This window comes from Mustela nigripes, chromosome 1 (genome assembly GCF_022355385.1).
Source record: "Mustela nigripes isolate SB6536 chromosome 1, MUSNIG.SB6536, whole genome shotgun sequence".
Classification (NCBI taxonomy): domain Eukaryota; kingdom Metazoa; phylum Chordata; class Mammalia; order Carnivora; family Mustelidae; genus Mustela; species Mustela nigripes.
This window is the reverse complement of record NC_081557.1, coordinates 21,125,995-21,147,746: the sequence shown is the minus strand read 5'-3', so window position 1 is coordinate 21,147,746 and position 21,752 is coordinate 21,125,995. Positions and strand designations below refer to the sequence as shown.

General features: G+C 36.8%; 1 protein-coding gene across 1 annotated transcript in view; it reads right to left on the bottom strand.

Moving 5' to 3' along the window:
- Nucleotides 1–21,752, bottom strand: part of CCDC73 (coiled-coil domain containing 73) — a 170,139-nt gene that overhangs the window by 105,553 nt on the left and 42,834 nt on the right. Inside the window, exon 2 of the mRNA XM_059406402.1 lies at nt 7,033–7,185. Coding sequence (XP_059262385.1) covers nt 7,033–7,170 — 138 coding nt within the window. The 5' untranslated portion in view covers nt 7,171–7,185. The remainder of the gene's footprint in view (nt 1–7,032; nt 7,186–21,752) is intronic.

Genomic DNA, 21,752 nt, shown 5'->3' with positions numbered 1-21,752 from the left:
GTGAAACAGTTACAGGTATTTTCACAGTCTGCATTCCATCTTGGAATGCTCCTGAATCCTGACTGAATTTTCACATACTACATAGTTCAGTTTGTGGTGTAATTTTATGGGTTTTGACGTACAGAGTAATGCTTCCACTACTACTTTACCATACAGAACAGTCTATCACTCCCCAAAATTCTTTTAAGCATTCCATTTACAGTCAATGCCTATCAACACTTATCAATCACAGACTTGTTTTCCATCCCTATAGTTTTGTATCTTCCAGAAAGTCCTATAAATGCACTGGATATTGCACAGCCTCTTAGATCTGGCTTCTTTCACTTAGAAAGATTCACTCAAAATTTAATTAACTTGAGATTCACACTTTCATTTTTGAAGATATTTTAGGAGAAGAGATTTCTAGGTTGGTGGTTATTTTTTTAGTAATTTAAAGTGTCAATGCATTGTCTTTGGGGATGAATAATTATTACTGAGAAGTCCACTGCCAATTGTATTACTGTGCCTTTGAAAATAATGGGCTTTTTTCTACTTCTGGCTTCCTTTAAGATTTTCCAAGTGTGATTTTCTTTGCATTCATCACACTTGGGTCTTGCAGATTTGTAGGATTTTGATTTGTATGAATGTTTTATAAATAAGATATTTATCCTTTCTTCCATTTTGCATGAGGCAAATATTTCCTCTCGGCTGCTGGTTTTTAGACTTTGTTTATGGCAGCTTTATCCCATAGAAGCTAATAACTTGTATGTCACCATAACTAGCAATCTTTTAGATAGGGTAATCTCTATTACTGAGACTATAAAAATTAAGTCTCATATTTTCTAATATATATATATCTTTTCCTTTGCATTTGATTTTTTCTAAAATTTATTTTTGTATATGAAGTATTATGAATTTATTGACTATCTATCATTATTTTCCCCACTGGACTCATTTATTCTTTTACTGGTTTGCTTATTCCTACAACAGTGTTACATTTTTAATTATTATAAGATTAGGGCATGTTTTAATATCTGATAAAGCATGTAGCAATTCATTCTTATCTTTTGAAAAGCTTCTCACTTTTTTTCCAATTTTGCTGAGATAAAACTGACACATATAATAATGTAGTATTATTATTATAATGTATTAGCTTAAGGCATATGAAATAATGATTTGATGTATGTATATATTCAAACATTTTCTTATAGATAAAACTTCAGAATCATCCTGCCAAATTCTGAAAAAATCCCCCCAAGTTTTGATTGACATTAAATTTTTAGATACTGTCTTAACCTGTTCAGTGTTCTATAACAAAATACCACTCACCATGTGCTTATAAGCAACAGAAATTAATTTCTCACAGTTGTGGAGACTGGAAATCTAAGATTGGGATGCCACATGGCCAGATTCTCTTTCTGGTGACAGATGATCTCCAGATCATAACCTTGCATTGTATATGGGGCTAGGGAGTCCTTAGAGTACTAATCCCATCTATCAGGGTTCTATCCCTCATACCTTAATCACCTCCCAAAGATCCTACTGCCTAATACTATCACACTGGACATTAGGTTATAACATTTGAATTTTGTAAGGACACAAATATCCAGACCATAGCAGATTCTTTGAAGGAACGCAGAAATGAAAAACATAATCACTGAAATATAAAACTCTAAGCAAGTAAAAACATCTGAAGAGACAATTAGGAAACAACAAAACAAAACATGCAGAATGCAGTAGAGAGGTAAATACATGAAAAATATGAAAGAGTTAAGAATCATAAAAGATAAAATGACATGGTCCAACATATGATCTAATGAGAGTTCCAGAAGAAGGTAACAGAAGAAATCAGGAAGAGGCAATTCTCAAAAAGATCATGGCTGAAAATTTTCCTAAGATTAAGGAATCAAAATGAGTCCCAAGAAATGTAAATAAATTCTCACACGGATTCATAAAAACTGCAGATCATTAAAGATTAAAAAAAAAAAAGCTCCACAGAGCAAAAAGAAATGATGGATTACCTAGAGAGAGATAATTAAATGAACATCAATTTCTCAACTGCAACAAAAGAATTCAACAAAATCTTTTCAAAATACTAACAGAACATAAATGGCAATTTACAAATCTATGGCAAAATAAAGACATTTTCTATCAAGGCCAGGGGAGGGGAGAAAGAAAGCCTTTAGTTTTCCATTAACAGACCTTACAGTATTAAAACTAATCAGAAAAAAAAAATGTAGATTAGCTGGGCCAGTTTCTGAAATATATAGAAGACAGCATCAGTATTTTTAACCAGAATAAAGCTTCAGAGACAGCTAAAACCTAAAATTACTCTTTCTTTACAGCTATTTCCAACATCAAACAAAGATAACTTTACCATGATTGCATGTTTTCTCTCTACTACTTAGGAAGATACAAACCCTATTCATTTGCTGATTAATCTGAAATTTTTAATATGTCTTCATAACTAAACGAAGTCTATAGTTGGTCAATATCTTACCTCCTGAACAATATAAGGACCTAAGAATCAATTCCACTGGGATGCCTGGGTGGCTCCATGGGTTAAGCCTCTGCCTTCAGCTCAGGTCATGATCTCAGGGTCCTGGGATAAAGCCCCACATCGGGCTCATCCCCTCTCTCTCTCTGCCTGCCTCTCTGCCTACTTATCTTCTCTGTCTGTCAAATAAATAAATAAAATCTTTTTTTAAAAAAAGAAGAAGAATGAATTCCACCCAAATATATCAATAACTGCAGTTCAGTATTTTAGTTCTACATTTTTTAGCTTTACAAATTAAACAGTTATTACTTTTGATTGGATCTCATTCTTTTTTGTTTTCTTTTTGTTTTTTTTTAAAGATTTTATTTATTTATTTGACAGACAGAGATCCCAAGCAGGCAGAGAAGCAGGCAGAGAGAGAGGAGGAAGCAGGCTCCCCGCTGAGCAGAAAGCCTGATGCGGGGCTCAATCCCAAGACCCTGAGATCATGACCTGAGCAGAAGGCAGAGGCTCAACCCTCTGAGCCACCCAGGCACCCCTGTTTTCTTTTTTAAATGCTAAATAAAAATATCTCTTCACAGACTACCAAGGGGAAATATTAAAATTGTTCAGTGAAGACTCAGGAGAGCAGGAAGGACATATGAGGTAAACGAGACATCATAAATAGGACTCAAATAAGGTATTTTCTTGCTCAGCTGTGTCATACATGCCTGCCCAACATTTTGTACAAAAATATTCAGGTAGCTTTATTCATAAGAGCCACCAACTGAACACCACTCAGGCGTCCACCAACATATTATATTTATATACTAGAAGAGTAGTGGGGGCACCTGGGTGGCTCAGTGGGTTAAGCCTCTGCCTTCAGCTCAGGTCATGATCTCAGGTTTCTGGGATCGAACCCCACATCAGGCTCTCTGCTCAGCGAGGAGCCTGCTTCGCCCTCCCCCTCTGTCTGCCTCTCTACCTACTTGTGACTTCTCTCTCTGTCAAATAAATAAATAATTTAAAAAAAAAAAACAGAATAGTAGTCAACTATAAAAAGGAAAAAAACTACTGATGTTCTATTTTTAATATCTTAATGAATCTCCACACTGTTTTCCAAAGTGGCTGCACCAACTTGCATTCCCACCAACAGTATTAAGAGGGTTCCCCTTTCTCCACATCCTCTCTAACACTTGTTTACTGTCTTGTTGATTTTGGCCATTCTAACTGGGGTAAGGTGGTATCTCACTGTGGTTTTGACTTGAATCTCCCTGATGGCTAATGATGGTGAAAATCTTTTCATGTGTCTGTCTACTGGGTATTTACCCCAAAGATAGAGATGTAGTGAAAAGAAGGACCATCTGTACCCCAATGTCCATAGCAGCAGTGGCCACAGTCGCCAAACTGTGGAAAGAGCCAAAATGGCATGCCCTTCAATTGGAGGAACGTTGTGAAAGATGTGGTCCATATATACAATGGAGTACTACTCAGCCATCAGAAAGGATGAATACCCAACTTTTGTATCAACATGGACTGGACTGAAGGAGATTATGCTGAGGGAAATAAGTCAAGCAGAGAGAGTCAACTGTCATATGGTTTCACTTACTTGCGGAACATAAGGCATTACACGGAGGACATTGGGAGATGGAGAGGCGAAGAGAGTTGGGGGAAATCGGAGGGGGAGATAAACCATGAGAGACTGTGGACACTGAGAAACAAATTGAGGATGGTGGGGGCTGGGTGAGCCTAGTGGTGGGTATTAAGGAGGACATGTATTGCATGGAGCACTGGGTGTTGGTATATAAACAATCAATCTTGGAACACTGAAAAATAAAAATTAAAAATTAAAAAATTTTAAAAAATAAAAAAAAATTTTTTTTTAGAAAAAAAAAACTACTGATGTTTAAAATAGCAAATTAATGTGCCATGGTGAGTGCTGTGAAGTGTGTAAACCTGGTGATTCACAGAACTGTACCCCTGGGGCTAATAATATATGTTAATTTTTAATATTAAATTAAAAATAAATAAATAAATAATAAAATATTAAAATTAAATAAAATAGCAAATTAATCTCAAAAATATCATGGTGAGTAAAATAAACTAATCCCTGATGGAAAAAAAATGGAACAATGGTTTCTGGATAGGTAAGGATGAGAAATAAGTTAAAAATGACATGGAGGAACTCTCTGGGAAAATTAGTAATGATCTGTATCTTGACAAGGATTTGGATGACACAGTTATAAGCATTTGTTAAAACTCATGAAATGGTGCACTTAAGAACTATACATTTAATTGTACAGTTGACCTTTGAACAACTATTGTATTTTTGAAATTTTCCCTAATAAAATATGGGAGGAAAAATTAAATTCCACAATAGGAATAAAGTGCTAAAATATTGGTAAATTTGAAAGCCAATACATCTCTTTTTCCAATAAAGGGGGAAAATTTTTCCCCTTCTTAAGAAGTTCTTCTTAAAGTTCTTCTTTCAGTGAAGAATATTAAAAGTAGCATATACTGGGGCACCTGGGTGGCTCAGTAGGTTAAAGCCTCTGCCTTCGGCTCAGGTCATGATCCCAGGTCCTAGGATTGAGCCCATCGGGCTCTCTGCTCAGCAGGGAGACTGCTTCCCTTCCCCTCTCTCTGCCTGACTCTCTGCCTGCTTGTGATCTCTGTCTGTCAAATAAATAAATAAAATCTTTTAAAAAAATAAAAAATAAAAAAATAAAAGTTAGCATATACTTCTTCACTTAGTTGTTAAAAACTTAATTCCTGTTGCTAAACTGAAACTCTCAAAAGACTTTTAAAACAAGATTATTTTTTAAGTTAGAAATATAAACAGACTAAATATAATGCTTGAATCACAGTAAAACAGAATATGAAGTTCTTAATAGTTACCTAAAGTTGCTTTAACTTAGAAAAGATACCACTTTAAGTTATTCTTACAAAAATCATTTTTTACTGCTTAACCAACATATCCATTTTTAGCAGGATTTCTTTATTAAATAGGTTTTAATTGTACAGATAATAAGTATCTTTCTATAGGACAAACATTGTGGTAATTAAATTTTCTTATTATGATAACAAGTTTCAATATTTTAAAATCCTAGAACAAGAATCACATAATAAAAATGTTATTTCAGATTTTTTTTTCAGAGCTCATTTTCAGGAAAGCCCCAATTCTATTGATTCTCCTTCCTGTTTCTCCCTTTTTTTTTTTTTTTTAAGATTTTATTCATTTATTTGAGAGAGAGAGCACAAGCAGGCAGAGCAGCAGGCAGAGGGAGAGGGAGAAGCAGGTTCCCCACTGAGCAGAGAGCCTGAAAGGCCTTTAAATCCCAGGACCGTGGAATCTTGACTTGAACCCAAGGCAGACACTAAACCAACTGAGCCACCCAGGCACCCTCCTGTCTCTTCTGTCCTATTTTCAGAGTTATATATAAATCCTAATGACCCCATCCCTCATTCATTATTACAGTAGTTTTATAGTCTATTTTTTTCACTCCATAATCTTAACAACTCCTATCCCATCTTATAGAAAACTGACAACACACACTTCAAATTTAGATCCACAGAGTCTCAGAAATGAAGGGCTTTTAAGGGGTTTTGAACAACAGAGATCTGCTGAATCAAACAACTTTTACAATTTTATATAGGGGCACCTGGGAGGCTCAGTTGGTTAAGCATCTGACTCTTGATTTCAGCTCAGATCATGATCTCAGGGTTGTGGGATGAAGCCCCATGTCTGGCTCCCAGCTTGGTCCTCTCTCTGCCCCTGTTCCTCCCTGCTCACTCACTCTCTCTCTCCTTCTTTTCTTTCTCTCTCTAATAAATAAATTCTAAAAAATCTTTAAAAACCCAATTTTATGTAGATATTTCCCTTCTAAACAAATACCTCATGAGATACCACTTTAAAAAATAAGGACATTTTATTCTTTGAATCAGAATACTTACTACATACATTTATTTTGTCACTTAAAAAGGTATTGCCCGTGGGGCGCCTGGGTCGCTCAGTGGATTAAGCCGCTGCTTTCAGCTCAGGTCATGATCTCAGTGTCCTGGGATCAAGCCCCGAATCAGGCTCTTTGCTCAGTGGGGAGCCTGCATCTCTCTCTCTCTCTCTCTGCCTACTTGTGATCTCTCTCTCTCTGTCAAATAAATAAATAAAATCTTTTTTTTTTTTAAATGTATTGCCCTGTTTCATTACTTAATCACTCATAGGCACCTATCTCATAGCCTTTAACAAAAATGTAATCTCCTGAAAAGCAACTCTTTTTTTTATCAGCCATAGTGTCTAACTATGTGCTACCTATGCACTCCAAGGCACTCGGTAAATATTAGCTGGTTTATTAAGTGTTTAACAACCTGAAAATCCTTTTTACTTTTTGCTTTGTAAATTATTTTTCCTTCTGTGATATCAACTAGATCTGTCTTTTTCTCTTTTACTTCATTATCCGGACTGTATTTCTTCTTTTAAATAAGAACTTATTTTGTTAGGCCTTTTTTTCTCCTTAAACCAAATGGCTGGACAAAATTAAGTTCCCGGATTACAAAAAGCATTTTAAAAATGACCTTACCCTTCTCATCCGTAACTCTTCTAATGCTTCCAGTAAACTTGTTTTGAAATCTAATAGCTGAATTGAAAACATAGTCTCTGAAGAACTTGGAAGAGCAAAGGCAGATGATGACGAATCAGTCTTAAAATCATTCTCCATATTAACATTTATTTCCTGTAATATAAAAAGACCTTAACTGAAAAAAAAAATCATTTAAGTTTTTAAAGTACAAGCAGAGTTACCATAAAAACATAACAACCAGTATCCCATAATCCTCTAGGTTTAACACTAAGTAACAGTTTTGTCATCACTGTTCTGATCTTGATACATAAAACACTGAGCAATGATGATCCCCCCACAGTTCCTCTGTGGCTGAGGCTTTTTCTGTTACTTTAGTATCTGTAGGGACTAAATTTTCTGCATGCCCCTACACACCGCATCCTAAAAGCTAGATTCCTAAAGTTCAGTAATTGCTTTGTATGGAGGCTGCAAGACACTATGCTTCCTAACTTTGCCTTGATATACAGCATTCTATAAGGATGGTATGAATACTAATAGTAATGCAGTCTTTAAACCCTACAAAGTTGAAAGAGGAAGAATGGAATAACTATCTTTTATTAAAAACCAAGACACCTGACCCAGATAATGTATGGATCAGACTGCAAGAAACTTCTCAACTTTTCATAGTAACAATTATCAATTCATGGATAGTTGGAAAGAAATGTACAGGGAATCCTACACACCATTCACCCAGCCTCTCTCGATGTTAATATCATGCAGAATAATAGTCCACTATAAAAACTGTATATCTGACATTGATACAATCCACATAATTTATAATAATTCTACCAGTTATACATCCACTCATGTGTGTGTTTAATTTTTTGCAAGTTTATTATATCTATAGCTTCATGTAACTACTGCAGTCAAAATATAGAACTGTACCATCAACCATGGTTCCCTCATGCATCTTCTTAGTTTCTATACCCACTACTACACTAATACGTTCTCTATTTCTATAATCATTATTGCAACAATATTAAATAAATGTAAATATACACATGTAACCTATTAACTGGATTTTTTCCATGGGCGTCTGGCTGGCTCAGTCAGTAGGACATGTAAGTCTTGATCTCAGGGTTGTGAATTTGAGCCCCACGCTAGGTACAGAGATCACTTAATTAATTAGCTAATCTCCCTAATAAAAGAAGATTGGATTTTTTTTCACTCATAATAATTACCTTGAATCTAAGCTGTTGTATCAACAGTTCATTCCTTTCTATTGCTATTTCTATTTCTATGGTTTGTTTACTATGCACTTACTCACTGAGGGATATCTGAGCTCTTTTCAGTTCTGAGTTTTATGAAAAAGGCTGCCAAGAATGAATATTCATATACAAGTTTCTACATGACATTAAGTTTTCATTTCTTAGAGATAAATGTCCAAAGGTACAATTGCTGGACTGAATGAAGAGAGCCCACTTTTGGTTGTGAAAGAAACTGCCAAACTGTTTTCCAGAATGGTAATACCATTTCCCATTCTCACTGGCAATGTATGAGTGATCAAGCTTCTCCAAATCCCTACAAGCATTCGATGTTAACACTAATTTTTATTCTAGCCATTCTGATAGGTATTATTTCAGAAAGCATTACCAGCATTACTGAGAGAAACAGCCAATAGGATGTGTATGTATATATAGAGAGATAAATTTATTTTAAGGAAATGGCTTGTGTGATTGGGAGTCTGGCAAACCTGAAATGTTCAGGGCAGGCCAGCAGGCTAAATACTCAGTGAAGAGCTGATACTGCAATTTGGCCAAAGGCAATCCAGAAGCAGAATTCCTTATTTCTTGGGGAACTTGAGTCTTTTCCTCTTAAGGCATTCAACTGTTTGGATGAAGACCACCCACATTATGGAGCATAATCTGCTTTATTTAAAGTCTACTGATTTAAATATTACTCTCATCTAAATATCACCTTCACAGCAGTATCTATATGGGTATTTGGCCAAATACATTTGGTCAATATATTTTTTAATATTTTTTAAAATGAGTTTACCTTTCATAGCCTAGCCAACTTGACCATAAAATTAACCATTACAGGTGTGTACACAAGAAACTTTCTTAAAGGAAAACTTCCACTCCTGAAATTGATGGGTTATGTTATCTGGAAGAACCCTCAAACTAAAAACAAATAATAATTTTGAATAAAATGTTTTTAAACTTTTTTAAAAGAATCAAAGACCTAACAAGATAATTTTAAAAATCATGAAGCCAAATTCTAAATTCCAAAAAGACCATAAACCAATAAATAAAATAAACACAAAAAGCCATCTTTACCCTGCATGCATTTGCCAAATTGAATAAAATTAAGTAACAGCATTGATGACCTCTGGTTTGAGAGATAGGGAATCCAAACCTAGGGCCTGCCAAAGTAGGAAGTCAAATAAGAAACCTATTATATTAAGTAGAATTCAGAAGCATTAAACTCAGGATATGTTGAAGAAAAATAACCTACCTTCTATATGATAATTGCCTAGGTGTCAAGCAGATGAAACATAAAAAAGAACAAAGGGAACAAGAGACAAGGAGGGAAAAAATTAAAAATGTCACATCCCAGAAAGTTGTAAACAACTTAATTTCAGAGGAGTTTGTTAGCAAAGATTCTTTCATAGGATGGTGAAAGAAACTTCAACTTATGAATAGGATTTCAAATGTTTCTAGACTGGCAGTGCCCATGAGAACCAGGCAGACCCAAATAAAAATTCTTTCCAGAGAAATATAACTGTATTGTAGGTACTCAAAAAATCTTCAAAAATATTTTTCAAGGACAATAAGAAAACATAATCAGACATACAACACAACAGTGCATTATGAGAGCAGAAAAAAAATAGGTAATAGAAACAAGCACGCATCTACAGATTTTGCCATTATCACAAAAAAATTAAAGAGCTATCCTTACTATGTTTAAAAAAATAAAATCAAGGTTGAAACTATCCACAAAGGAGATTTTTTTAAAGATCCCAGTATAATTTCTAGATAGGAAGAGTATATAATCTACTGATAACTTAATATTTCTGACAAAGACTAGGCATAGCTGAAGGGAGATTTAGTTAACTGGAAACAGATTAGGTACAAAATATCAAGGATGCAGCAAGGAAATATAAAAATGGAAAGTACAGAAGACTGGTTAAGAAAACTGAATCTAAATTGAGAGGCTATACCAATTCCACAAAGAAGAAAGAAATAAAGAGACATAAACTATATTCTGAAGAAATAACAGCTGAGAATTTTCTAGAACTGAAGAAAACACCAAGATTCAGATTAAGAAGTCCAGTGAATCCAAAATTACTGCATTTGATTTAATTCTAACTGAAAAGAAAGAAGCATGCGAGTTGCATTGAGAAACTGAAGAGAAAGGAGTCAATTTTTTGTTCTGATTTCATGTTGAATTAATTGTATTTAGTTCATGGCTTACAAACATCTTTGGTCCATGTAGTCTACATCTTTTAATACTGTTTTATCCTTTTTAGTACTTGTTTTCAAGTTCCATTCCCAATCTTTACAGACTACCCCTAATAATTTTCATATACCTTCTTGAATCTGTAGTTATCCTCTTAACATACATAGTATTATGGGTATGGACATTTAATTTACAGAAATTCTATTATGCTATACAGAAAAAAAAAAAAGAATTGCAGGAGTGCCTGGGTGTTTCAGGTGGTTAAGTGCCCAACTCTTGGTTTCAGTTCAGTCATGATCTCAGGATTGTGAGCTAGAGCCCTGACTCAGGCTCTGCATTCAGTGGGGAGTCTGTTTGAATTTCCCTCTCCCTCTGCCCCTTTCACATGCATGCACATGCTCTCTACCTCCCTCTAAAATAAATAAATAAAATAAAAAGAATCGCAGTGAATCCAAAATGGATTTTAAAAATCCATATCTATATATTTCTTTTTAATTTCTTTTTTCCCCCTTTCTTCTCCCCCCAGTTTTGGCTCTCTTCTGATTTGGTTAGCATACATTTCTCAGAGGTCTTTGCCACCCTTTCAGTATTTTATTCTCTCGTTTATTTATTCTTATCTGGATAAAATAACAAGGCGGAAAAACTCACCACAAAAAAAAAAAAAAAAAAAGAATAAGAGGCAGTACTGATGGCTAGGGACCTAATCAATATAGACATTAGTAATATGTCAGAACTAGAGTTCAGAATGATAATTCTCAAGGTGCAGGCTGGGCTCAAAAAAGGCATGGAAGGGACACCTGGGTGGCTCAGTTGGTTAAGCAGCTGCCTTCGGCTCAGGTCATGATCCCAGCGTCCTGGGATTGAGTCCCATATCGGGCTCCTTGCTCAGCAGGGAACCTGCTTCTCCCTCTGTCTCTGCCTGCCTCTCTGCCTACTTGTGATCTCTTGATCTCTCTCTCTCTCCGAGAAATAAATAAATAAAATCTTAAAAAAAAAAAAAAAAGGCATGGAAGATAGTAGAGAAACACTTTCTGGAGAAATAAAAGAACTAAAATCTAACCAAGCTGAAATCAATAAAACTATTAATGAGGTGCAATCAAAAATGGAAGCTTTTACTGCTAGGATAAATGAGATAGAAGAGAGAATTAGTGATATAGAAGACCAAATGATGGAGAATAAAGAAGCTGAGCAAAAGAGACAAAAAACTACTGGACCACAAGGGGAGAATTCGAGACATAAGTGATATCATAAGATGAAACAATATTAGAATAATTGGGATTCCAGAAGAAGAAGAGAGGCACAAAAGGTAAACTTGAGTGAATTATAGTAGAGAATTTCCCTAATATGGCAAAGGGAACAAACATCAAAATCAATAAAAATAGGTCCACACCCTGTCATCTAATAGTTACAAGTCTTAGTGACAAAGTAAAAATCTTGAAACAGCTCAGGACAAGAAGGCACAGGTATGGTAGAAACATTTATTCAGAGCACTAAATGAGAGAAAACAGGCAGCCAATAATACTATATCCAGCTAGGATATCATTGAAAATAGAAGGAAAGATAAAAAGCTCCCAGAACAAACCAAAACTAAATGAATTTGCAAACGCCAAACCAGCCCTACATAAAATACTGAAAGGTGTCCTCTAAGCAAAGAGAGAGCCTAAAAGTAGTAGACTAAAAAGGAACAGAGACAATATACAATAACAGTCACCTTACAGACAATACAATGGCACTTAATTCATATCTCTCAATAGTTACCCTGAATGTAAATGGGCTAAATGCCCCACTCAAAAGACACAGGGTATCAGAATGGATAAAAAAACAAAACCCATCAAAATGCTGTCTACAAGAAACTCATTTTAGACCCAAAGACACCTCCATATTTAAAGTGAGGAGTTGGAAAACAACATACCATGCCAATGGACATCAAAAGAAAGCTGGGATGGATATCCTTTTATCAGATAAATTAGATTTTTGGCAAAGACTATAATAAGAGATGAGGAAGGACACTGTATCATACTTAAAGGGTTTGTCCAACAAGAAGATCTAATAATTTTAAGTATCTATGCCCCTAACATGGGAGCAGCTAATTATATAAACCATTTAATAACAAAATCAAAGAGACACAGCAATAATAATACAATAATAGTAGGGGATTTTAACACCCCCTCACTGAAAGGGGCAGATTATCTAAGCAAACAATCAACAAGGAAATAAAGCCCTTAAACAACACACTGGACCAGATGGGCATTACAGATATATTCAGAACATTCCATCCTGAAGCAACAGAATACACATTCTTCTCTAGTGCACATGGAACATTCTCCAGAGTAGATCACATCCTGGGTCACAAATCAGGTCTCAACCATACCAAAAGATTGGGATCATTCCCTGTATATTTTTAAACCACAATGCTCTAAGGCTAGAACTCAATCACAAGAGGAAAGTTGGAAAGAACTCAAATACATGGAGGTTAAAGAGCATCCTACTAAAGAATGAATGGGTCAACCAGGAAATTAAAGAAGAATTTTAAAAATTCATGGAAACAAATGAAAATCAATATATAACTGTTCAAAACCTGTGGGACACAGCAAAGGCGGTCCTGAGAGGAAAATATATAGTGATACAAGCTTTCTCAAGAAAAAAGAAAGGTCTTAAGTACACAACCTAACCCTACACCTAAAGGAGATGGCAAAAGAACATCAAAGAAACCCTAAACCCAGCAAAAGATAAATAATAAAGATCAGAGCAGAAATCAATGAAATGGAAACCAAAAGAACAACAGAACAAATCAATGAAACTAGGAGCTGTTTCTTTGAAAGAATTAATAAGACTGATAAACCCCTGGCCAGAGTTATCAAAAAGAAAAGAGAAAGGACCCAAATAAATAAAATGATAAGTGAAAAAGGAGAAATCACAATGCTGTGATCTCTCCTCCATAAACAAACAACTATAAGAACATATTATGAGCAACTATATACCAGCAAATTTGACAATCTGGAAGAAATGGATGCGTTCCTAGAGATGTATGAACTACCCAAACTGAACCAGGAAGAAATAGAAAACCTGAACAGACCCATAACCAGTAAAGAGATTAAAGCAGTCATCAAAAATCTCCAAACATGGGGGTGCCTGGGTGGCTCAGTGGGTTAGGCACCTGCCTTCGGCTCAGGTCATGACCTCAGGTTCCTGGGATTGAGCCCCATATCAGGCTCTCTGCTCAGCGGGGAGCCTGCTTCCCCTTCTTGCTGCCTGCCTCTCTGCCTACTTGGGATCTCTCTCTGTCAAATAAATAAATAAAATCTTTAAAAAAAAAAAATCTCCCAACAAACAAGAGCGCAGGGCCAGACAGCTTCCCAGGGGAATTCTACCAAACATTTAAAGAAGAATACCTATTCTCCTGAAACTGTTCCAAAAAATAGAAATGGAAGGAAAACTTTCAAACTCGCTTTATGAGGCCAGCATCACCTTGATCCCAAAACCAGACAAAGACCCCATCAAAAAAGATAATTACAGACCAATATCCCTGATGAACATGGATGCAAAACTTCTCACCAAAATACTAGCCAATAGGATACAACAGTACATTAAAAAGATTATTCACCATGACCAAGCGGGATTTATTCCTGGCTGCAAATTGATCAATGTGATACAATACATTAATAAGAAAGAACAAGAACCACATTACACTCTCAATAGATGCTGAAAAAGCATTTGACGAAGTACAGCATCCTTTCTTGATCAAAACTCTTCAAAGCGTAGGGATAGAGAGTACATACCTCAATACCATAAAAGCCATCTATGAAAAACTCAGAGTGAGTATTATTCTCAATGGGGAAAAACTGAAAGCTTTTCCCCTAAGGTCAGGAACATGGCAGGGCTACCCACTATCACCACTGCTATTCAACATAGTACTAGAAGTCCTAGCCTCAGCAATCAGACAACAAAAAGAAATTAAAGGCATCTGAATCAGCAAAGAAGCCAAACTCTCACTCTTTGAAGATGATATGATATTCTGTGTGGAAAACCCAAAAGACTCCACTCCAAATCTGCTCAGAACTCATACAGGAATTCAGTAAAGTGTCAGGATATAAAATCAATGCACAGAAATCAGTTGTGTTTGATAAACCAACAGCAACACAGAAGAAACAGAAATTAAGGAATCAATTGCATTTACAATTACACCCAAAACCATAAGATACCTAGGAATAAACCTAACCAAAGAGGAAAAATATCTGTACTCAGAACACTATAAAGTACTCATGAAAGAAACTGAGGAAGACACAAAGAAATGGAAAAATGTTCCATGCTCATGGGTTGGAAGAACAAATACTATGAAAATGTCTATGCTACCCAAAGCAATCTATGCATTTAATGAAATCCCCATCAAAATACCATCAATTTTTTTTTCAAAGAAATGGAACAAATAATCCTAAAATTTATATGGAACAAATAAAGCCCTAGAATAGCTAGAGGAATGTTGAAAAAGAAAGTTGGCAGCATTACAACTCCAGACTTCAAGCTCTTTTATAAAGCTGTCATCATCAAGACAGTATGATACTGGCATAAAAACAGACACATAGATCAATAGAACAGAACAGAGAGCCCAGAAATGGACCCTCAAATCTATGGTCAAGTCATCTTTGACAAAGCAGGAAAGAATGTCCAATGGAAAAAAGACAGTCTCTTCAACAAATGGTGTTGGGAAAACTGGACAGCCACATGCAGAAGAATGAAATTGGACCATTTCCTTACACCACACACAAAAATAGACTCCAAACGGATGAAAGACAGCCATGTGAGAAAGGAATCCATCAAAATCCTTGAGGAGAACACAGGCAGCAACCTCTTCGACCTCAGCCACAGCAACCTCTTTCTAGAAACATCGCCAAAGGCAAGGGAAGCAAGGACAAAAATGAACTATTGGGACTTCATCAAGATCAAAAGCTTTTGCACAGCAAAGGAAACAGTTAACAAAACCAAAAGACAACTGACAGAATGGGAAAAGATATTTTCAAATGACATATCAGATAAAGGGCTAGGATCCAAAATCTATAAAGAACTTATCAAACTCAACACCCAAAGAACAAATAATCCAATCAAGAAATGGACAGAGGACATAAGCAGACATTTCTGCAAAGAAGACATCCAAATAGCCAATAGACACATGAAAAAGTGCTCCACATCACTCATCAGCAGGGAAATACAAATCAAAACCACAATGAGATAGCACCTCACACCAGTCAGAATGGCTAAAATTAACAAGTCAGGCAATGACAGATGTTGGCAAGGATGTGGAGAAAGGGGAACCCTTCTACACTGTTGGTGGGAATGCAAGCTGGTGCAGCCACTCTGGAAAACAGTATGGAGGTTCCTCAAAAGGTTGAAAATAGCTACCTATGATCTGGCAATCACACAACTGGGTATTTATCTTACGGATACAAATGTAGCAATCCAAAGGGGCACATGCACCCGAATGTTTATAGCAGTGATGTCCACAATAGCCAAACTATGGAAAAAACCTAGATGTCCATCAACAGATGAATGGATAAAGATGTGGAATATATATATACAATGGAATACTAAGCAGCCATCAAAAAACCTAAAATCTTGCCATTTGCAACGACGTGGTTGGAACTAGACGGTATTGTGCTGAGCAAAATAAGTCAACAAGAGAAAGACAATTATCGTATGATCTCTCTGATGTGAGGAATCTGAGAGGCACAGCAGGGGGCCTCAGGGGTAGGGAGGGAAAAAAATGAAACAAGATGGGACTAGAGAGAGAAAGACAAATCTCAGGAAACAAACTGAGGGTTGCTGCCAGGTTGGGGGGAGGGATAGGGTGACTGGGTTATGGACATTGGGGAGGGTATGTGCTATGGTGAGTGCTGTGAATTGTGTAAGACTGATGATTCACAGACCTGTACCCCTGAAGCAAATAATAAATTATATGTTAATTAAATAAAAGAAATACAGGTAGGAAAGCAATTGATTCTATCAACAGGACTTACAAGGAATGTTATAGAAAAGAAATCATCAGTTCTAGACCTTAAATATTAGTCTGGCAAAAACAATGGAGGGAAATAACAAGCAAAATAATAACTATATGTTTACACTATTTATCAATTACCAATAAAAATGTGTACCAGATATTGCAAACTAGATGATGCGCCACTCAATTGTTAGAGACAGTCTTTTTTGTCTCCCAGAGCCGCACATTACATCTGGCACACAACAGTACTAAATAAAACTTCATTTAGTTCAAAACATAGCAAATTTATTCCAGCTTTAATGCCTATGTACTTGCTATTCCTTCTTCAAGCAATACTCTACCTCCACATTTACACAGAATTGCCTTCATCTCATGTCAAATGTTACTTCTTCAAGGGTGCCAGAGTGGCTCAGACCTCTGAGTGGATAACTGTTTCAGCTCAGGTCACCATCTCAGGTTTGTGAGATCAAATCTCACATTGGGCTCCACATTCAGTATGGAGTCTCCCTCCCTCTCTAAAAATAGATCTTTAAAATATGTTAGCTCTTCAATAAGCATCACACCCCATAACTCTTCAGTAATTATCTGTTAATAATCTAGTAACTTCATTCTATCTCCTCCTTTAAAAAGTAAGCTTTGAAGGGCACCTGGGTGGTTCAGTTGGTTGGGCATATGACTTTTGGTTTTGGCTCAGGCTATGATCTCAGAGTCATAACGTTGAGCCCTACAATGGGCTCCATGCTCCCTGGAGAGTCTGCTTGAGATTCTCTCCCTCCCCCTGCCACGCACATGCATATATACACACATACATGCACTGTCTCTCTCTCTCTCTCTCCCTTTCTCTCAAATAAATAAATAAAATCTTTAAAAAATAAGCTTTGTGAGAGTAAATTCTCATTTATACTGGCCATGCTAGGTCTTCAGCACCTAGGACAGGGCCCGATAATACAATGATATCCAAGATTACATAACTATTTGTTGAATATTGAATGAATTTACTTCATTTCCCTAGTCTTGCAAGGTACTGAGTTAGTAACTCTTGCTATAGGCACATAATCATTCAAAGAGCAACAGACTGAGAATCAGTTGATATTAACAAATCTATTAAACAGTAGTCACATTGATTGCAGACAATTGCTTGACCTTTCTGGATCTACTTTCTTACTTTATCTCTAATTTTACTTCCAGCTAAAAGTTCTATCTAGTGACTACATGTGAACAATTCTCAATGCATCTTCAGTTGACTATCTCAGAAGTATTCTCATACTTTTTACCTCTAATTTAACAAATCAAAATTTGCACTTTTTTACCTTCAAAATTTTTAAACTCCAATTCTGTCAGTAGTATCAAATATTTTATTTAAATCTCCAAGATGGGGGCACCTGGGTGGCTCAGTGGGTTAAGCTGCTGCCTTCGGCTCAGGTCATGATCTCAGGGTCCTGGGATCGAGTCCCACATCAGGCTCTCTGCTCAGCGGAGAGCCTGCTTCCCTTCCTCTCTCTCTGCCTGCCTCTCTGCCTACTTGTGATCTCTCTCTGTCAAATAAATAAATAAAATCTTAAAAAAATAATAAATAAAATAAATCTCCAAGATGAACACTCACAAAATCTTTGATTTTTGTCTTTCTCTTTTTCTTCCTCTTTTACTCCCCTTCATCTCCTAAAATCTAATATCAAAATATACTTGTTTGTTCTTCCTTCAAATAGCCCCCTTAGACTCACTCTGTATCACTCCTACTGCTATCAGTCAAGTCAGACCCTCATTACCTCAGACATGAGTTATGATCACTTTTTCCTATTATCCCTTTAATCTTCTCTCCTTTAACCTAATTTGCATATTTCTCCAAAATTATTTTTCAAAATACCACTTAAATCTCATCAACCTCCAAATTCAAAAGGGCTCTCCTTATCTACAAACCAAGTCCAAATGCATCTGCCTGACTTTTAAGGGTTCCCCACTTTCTGGTTTGATCCCCCTTTCCAATTTTCATCTTCTGTACACAGTAAAGTTCCCAATAAAGGACTAAGATGTCCTCTACTTTCCTTATTGTCTCCTACCTAATCCATGCTTATTCCCACCTCTATACTTAGAATAAATTTTCAATCCGCCCTTATTTAAATTCTATCCATGCTTTATGCCCAGTTCAAGAACTCTTCAAGAATCCTTCCCTGGGCACTCTACCCCATTCTGATCCCTCCGTTCTCTACATTTGTTGTGTGCTTAAATTCAACACAAGATTTAATAATAATTCCCCAGTTTTTCTATTTGTGTTCTATCTGTCTCTTATATGGGATTTTTTTAAGTATAAGAATTATTCTACACTTATTTCATTTATGATCCTGCATCATTTAATACAGCTCTAGGCACAAAGAGCTCGGTGAATTAAAAGGCAACTAAAAGAGCTTTTGTGGGGGACCTGGGTGGCTCAGGGGCTAATGCCTCTGCCTCCAGCTCAGGTCATGATCCCAGGGTCCTGAGATGGGAGTCCCACCATCAGGTTCCCTGATTAGGGGTAAGCCTGCTTCTCCCTCTCCCTCTGCCTGCTGATCCTCCTGCTTGTGTGCTCACGCGCACGCATGTTCGCTCTCTCCCTCTCTCCCTCTCAAACAAATAAATAAAATCTTTTTTTTTAATAAATAAATAAATGCACTCTAAGTACACTTTCTTAGTGACTCAGTATTTGTTTCTTGCTTCATATAACATTAGTTTTGGGTTTTTTTAAAGCAAGAGAAAGAGCAAGTGCACATGCAGGAGTGGGGGCAGGTTGGGGGAAAGGTAGAGGGAAAGGGATAGAGAGAACCCCAAGCAGCCTCCATGATCAGGGGGAGCCCCATGTGGGCCTCAATCCCACAACCCTGAGATCATGACCTGAGCTGAGACCAAGAGTCAGAAGCTTAGCCAACTGAACCACCTAGGCACCCCATAATGTTACTTATCTTAGATACTCAAAGTTCACAGACTGCCTGGGTGGCTCAGTTGTTAAGTGTCTGCCTTCAGCTCAAGTCATAGTCCCTCCTGGGCTCCCTGCCCAGAGGGAAACCTTTTCCTTCCTCTCCCACTCCCCCTGCTTGTATTTCCTCTCTCGTGGTCTCTCTCTTTCTGTCAGATAAATAAAATCATTTTTTTAAATAAATAAATACTCAAAGTTTGAAATCATAAATCAAATATTTACAAGTTTGGGAATAATAATCTCTATGTCAAAGGCAGAAAATTATATTGCTTTTTTAATAATCAACAGTGCTAAACAAACAACAAGAGCAATGAAATAAATCCAGGTTTCTCAAAGTGTGGTTCCTGGATCAACAATATCAGTAAGACCTAAAGGACTTTTTAAAATACAAATCTTTGCCTATGTTACCTTAATACTGGCTACATTCCCAATAGGCTATCGTTTTTATGATGACAAAATGGCTGCAGGCAGTTACCGAAGCTACAAACTTCCTTGCTCCTTCTTCCCACAAGGAAAAGACGGCATCCTGATAAAAGTCCCAAGGTTCTATTTGGGGCTGCATCGGTTACTTTTCCAACCCTGAACCAACTACTGGGCTCAAAGTATAGCTGGTGGAAACCCAGCTCAACGAGATCAACCTTGGGATCCAGGTTAATCTCACCAACATCAGTATGTCTGAGAAAGTGCAGACTATTTAGGGAAATGTCAGGTACTGTTAGCAGGAAAAAGTTAGAATATATGGGGGTCATTAAAAACAACTCTCATAATAGCTTACCACAGAGCACTAAATGAGTTAAAATACAAGAGTAAACTGACTGCTTTTTTCCTTTGGATTAAAGGCAAGTGCCACATAAGTAATAAAAAAAAAAACCTATATAAAATAACATTTTTACTAATCAAATTAGCAGGGTTTTTTTTTAATTACTATCTTAGAGCACATGAGTGACTCAGTTAATTAAGCATCTGACTCTTGGTTCAGCACAAGTCATGATCTCAGGGTTCTGGGATCAAGCCCCACAGCAGGCTCTGGGATCAAGCCCCACAGCAGGCTCTGTGCTCAGCGGGGAATCTGCTTTAGATTCCATCCCTCCCTCTCCCTCTGCCCTGCCCTACCCTCTCATGTGTATGCTCTCCCTCTCTCCTTGTTTTCTAAAAAGCAAATAGTCAGCAACAAAAACAGAACTTAGAGTCTTCCAGTTAAAGTTAGTGGGTTGGAGGGACACCTGGGTGGCTCAGTCAGTTAAGCATCTTTCTTCAGCCCAGGTCATGACTCCAGGGTCATTGGTTTAAACCCTATGTCAAGCTCCCCCACTCAGCAGGGAGCCTGTATCTCCTCCTCCCAACCACTCCCGCATGCTCTCTCTCAAATAAATCAACAAAAAAAATTTTTAAAAAAGACAGTAGGTTGAACACAAGTACTTAGTTCAGCCCTACTAAAATAATAGCAGGCAATTTAAGGGATAAACCTTGGGCAAACCAAATGGGAAATGTGACAGAAACAAAAAATATGTTTTTTGGCCAGCAGATAGTGGAGGAGTATTTACAAGACCTGAGAAAGCAAAGCCAGTAATACAGAAAAGTGGGAAGCAATCTGACTTACATCACTCACCTCCTTTCCCTAAACCCCTCCCCTGATCCCTCCACCTCATCCCTGCAAGGGTATAGTGATACCAGAACCCTTAAAGGTGAAGGCAAATGTGTCTAAAAACAGGACAATTGCTTGGATGTCTTTTTAAAAAAGACGTTAGACCCCAGATTCCCTTTCTCTTTCTGGTTAGCCAGATGACTCCCTTCCCTCATCTGGACAGATTAGAAGTTGTTCTAAAGGTGATAAAAGCAGAGAGTCTCTACAATAAAGGATAACAGCTCAGGGTTGGGGGACCTACTATCCCAATAAGTGTACATACCAAATGCTGAAACAGCCCTACCTAACCAGCCTTCTTCCTCTACAGGGCTCCCACAGTGGCTAAGAGCCAGAGAGCTCTTGAAGCAGGAGACTGGAATTATGTTTTCAAGGAAATTCGGGCCAAGAGAAAAAACATAAATAATATCATACTGGGAGCTTCCACACAAAATGTTTTAGTTGGATTACCTTAAAGACCACAGTCCATAGACGTACCCACATGTTTAGAGCTTCTAATCCACTTTTCTGGTGCCTCATTCTTAAACAACAGCAGAGACCAAAAGACTTTCAAGGGTAAGTGTCTAATTTCAAACACAGAGACCAAAACAAATGAAAAAATTTTAAATGCAATTTAGAGGAAGCAAAGATTAAGCAGAAGGAACACTTTCAAAAGAAACATCTTTAATATTCTCATTAAAAGGTAAGACCACACA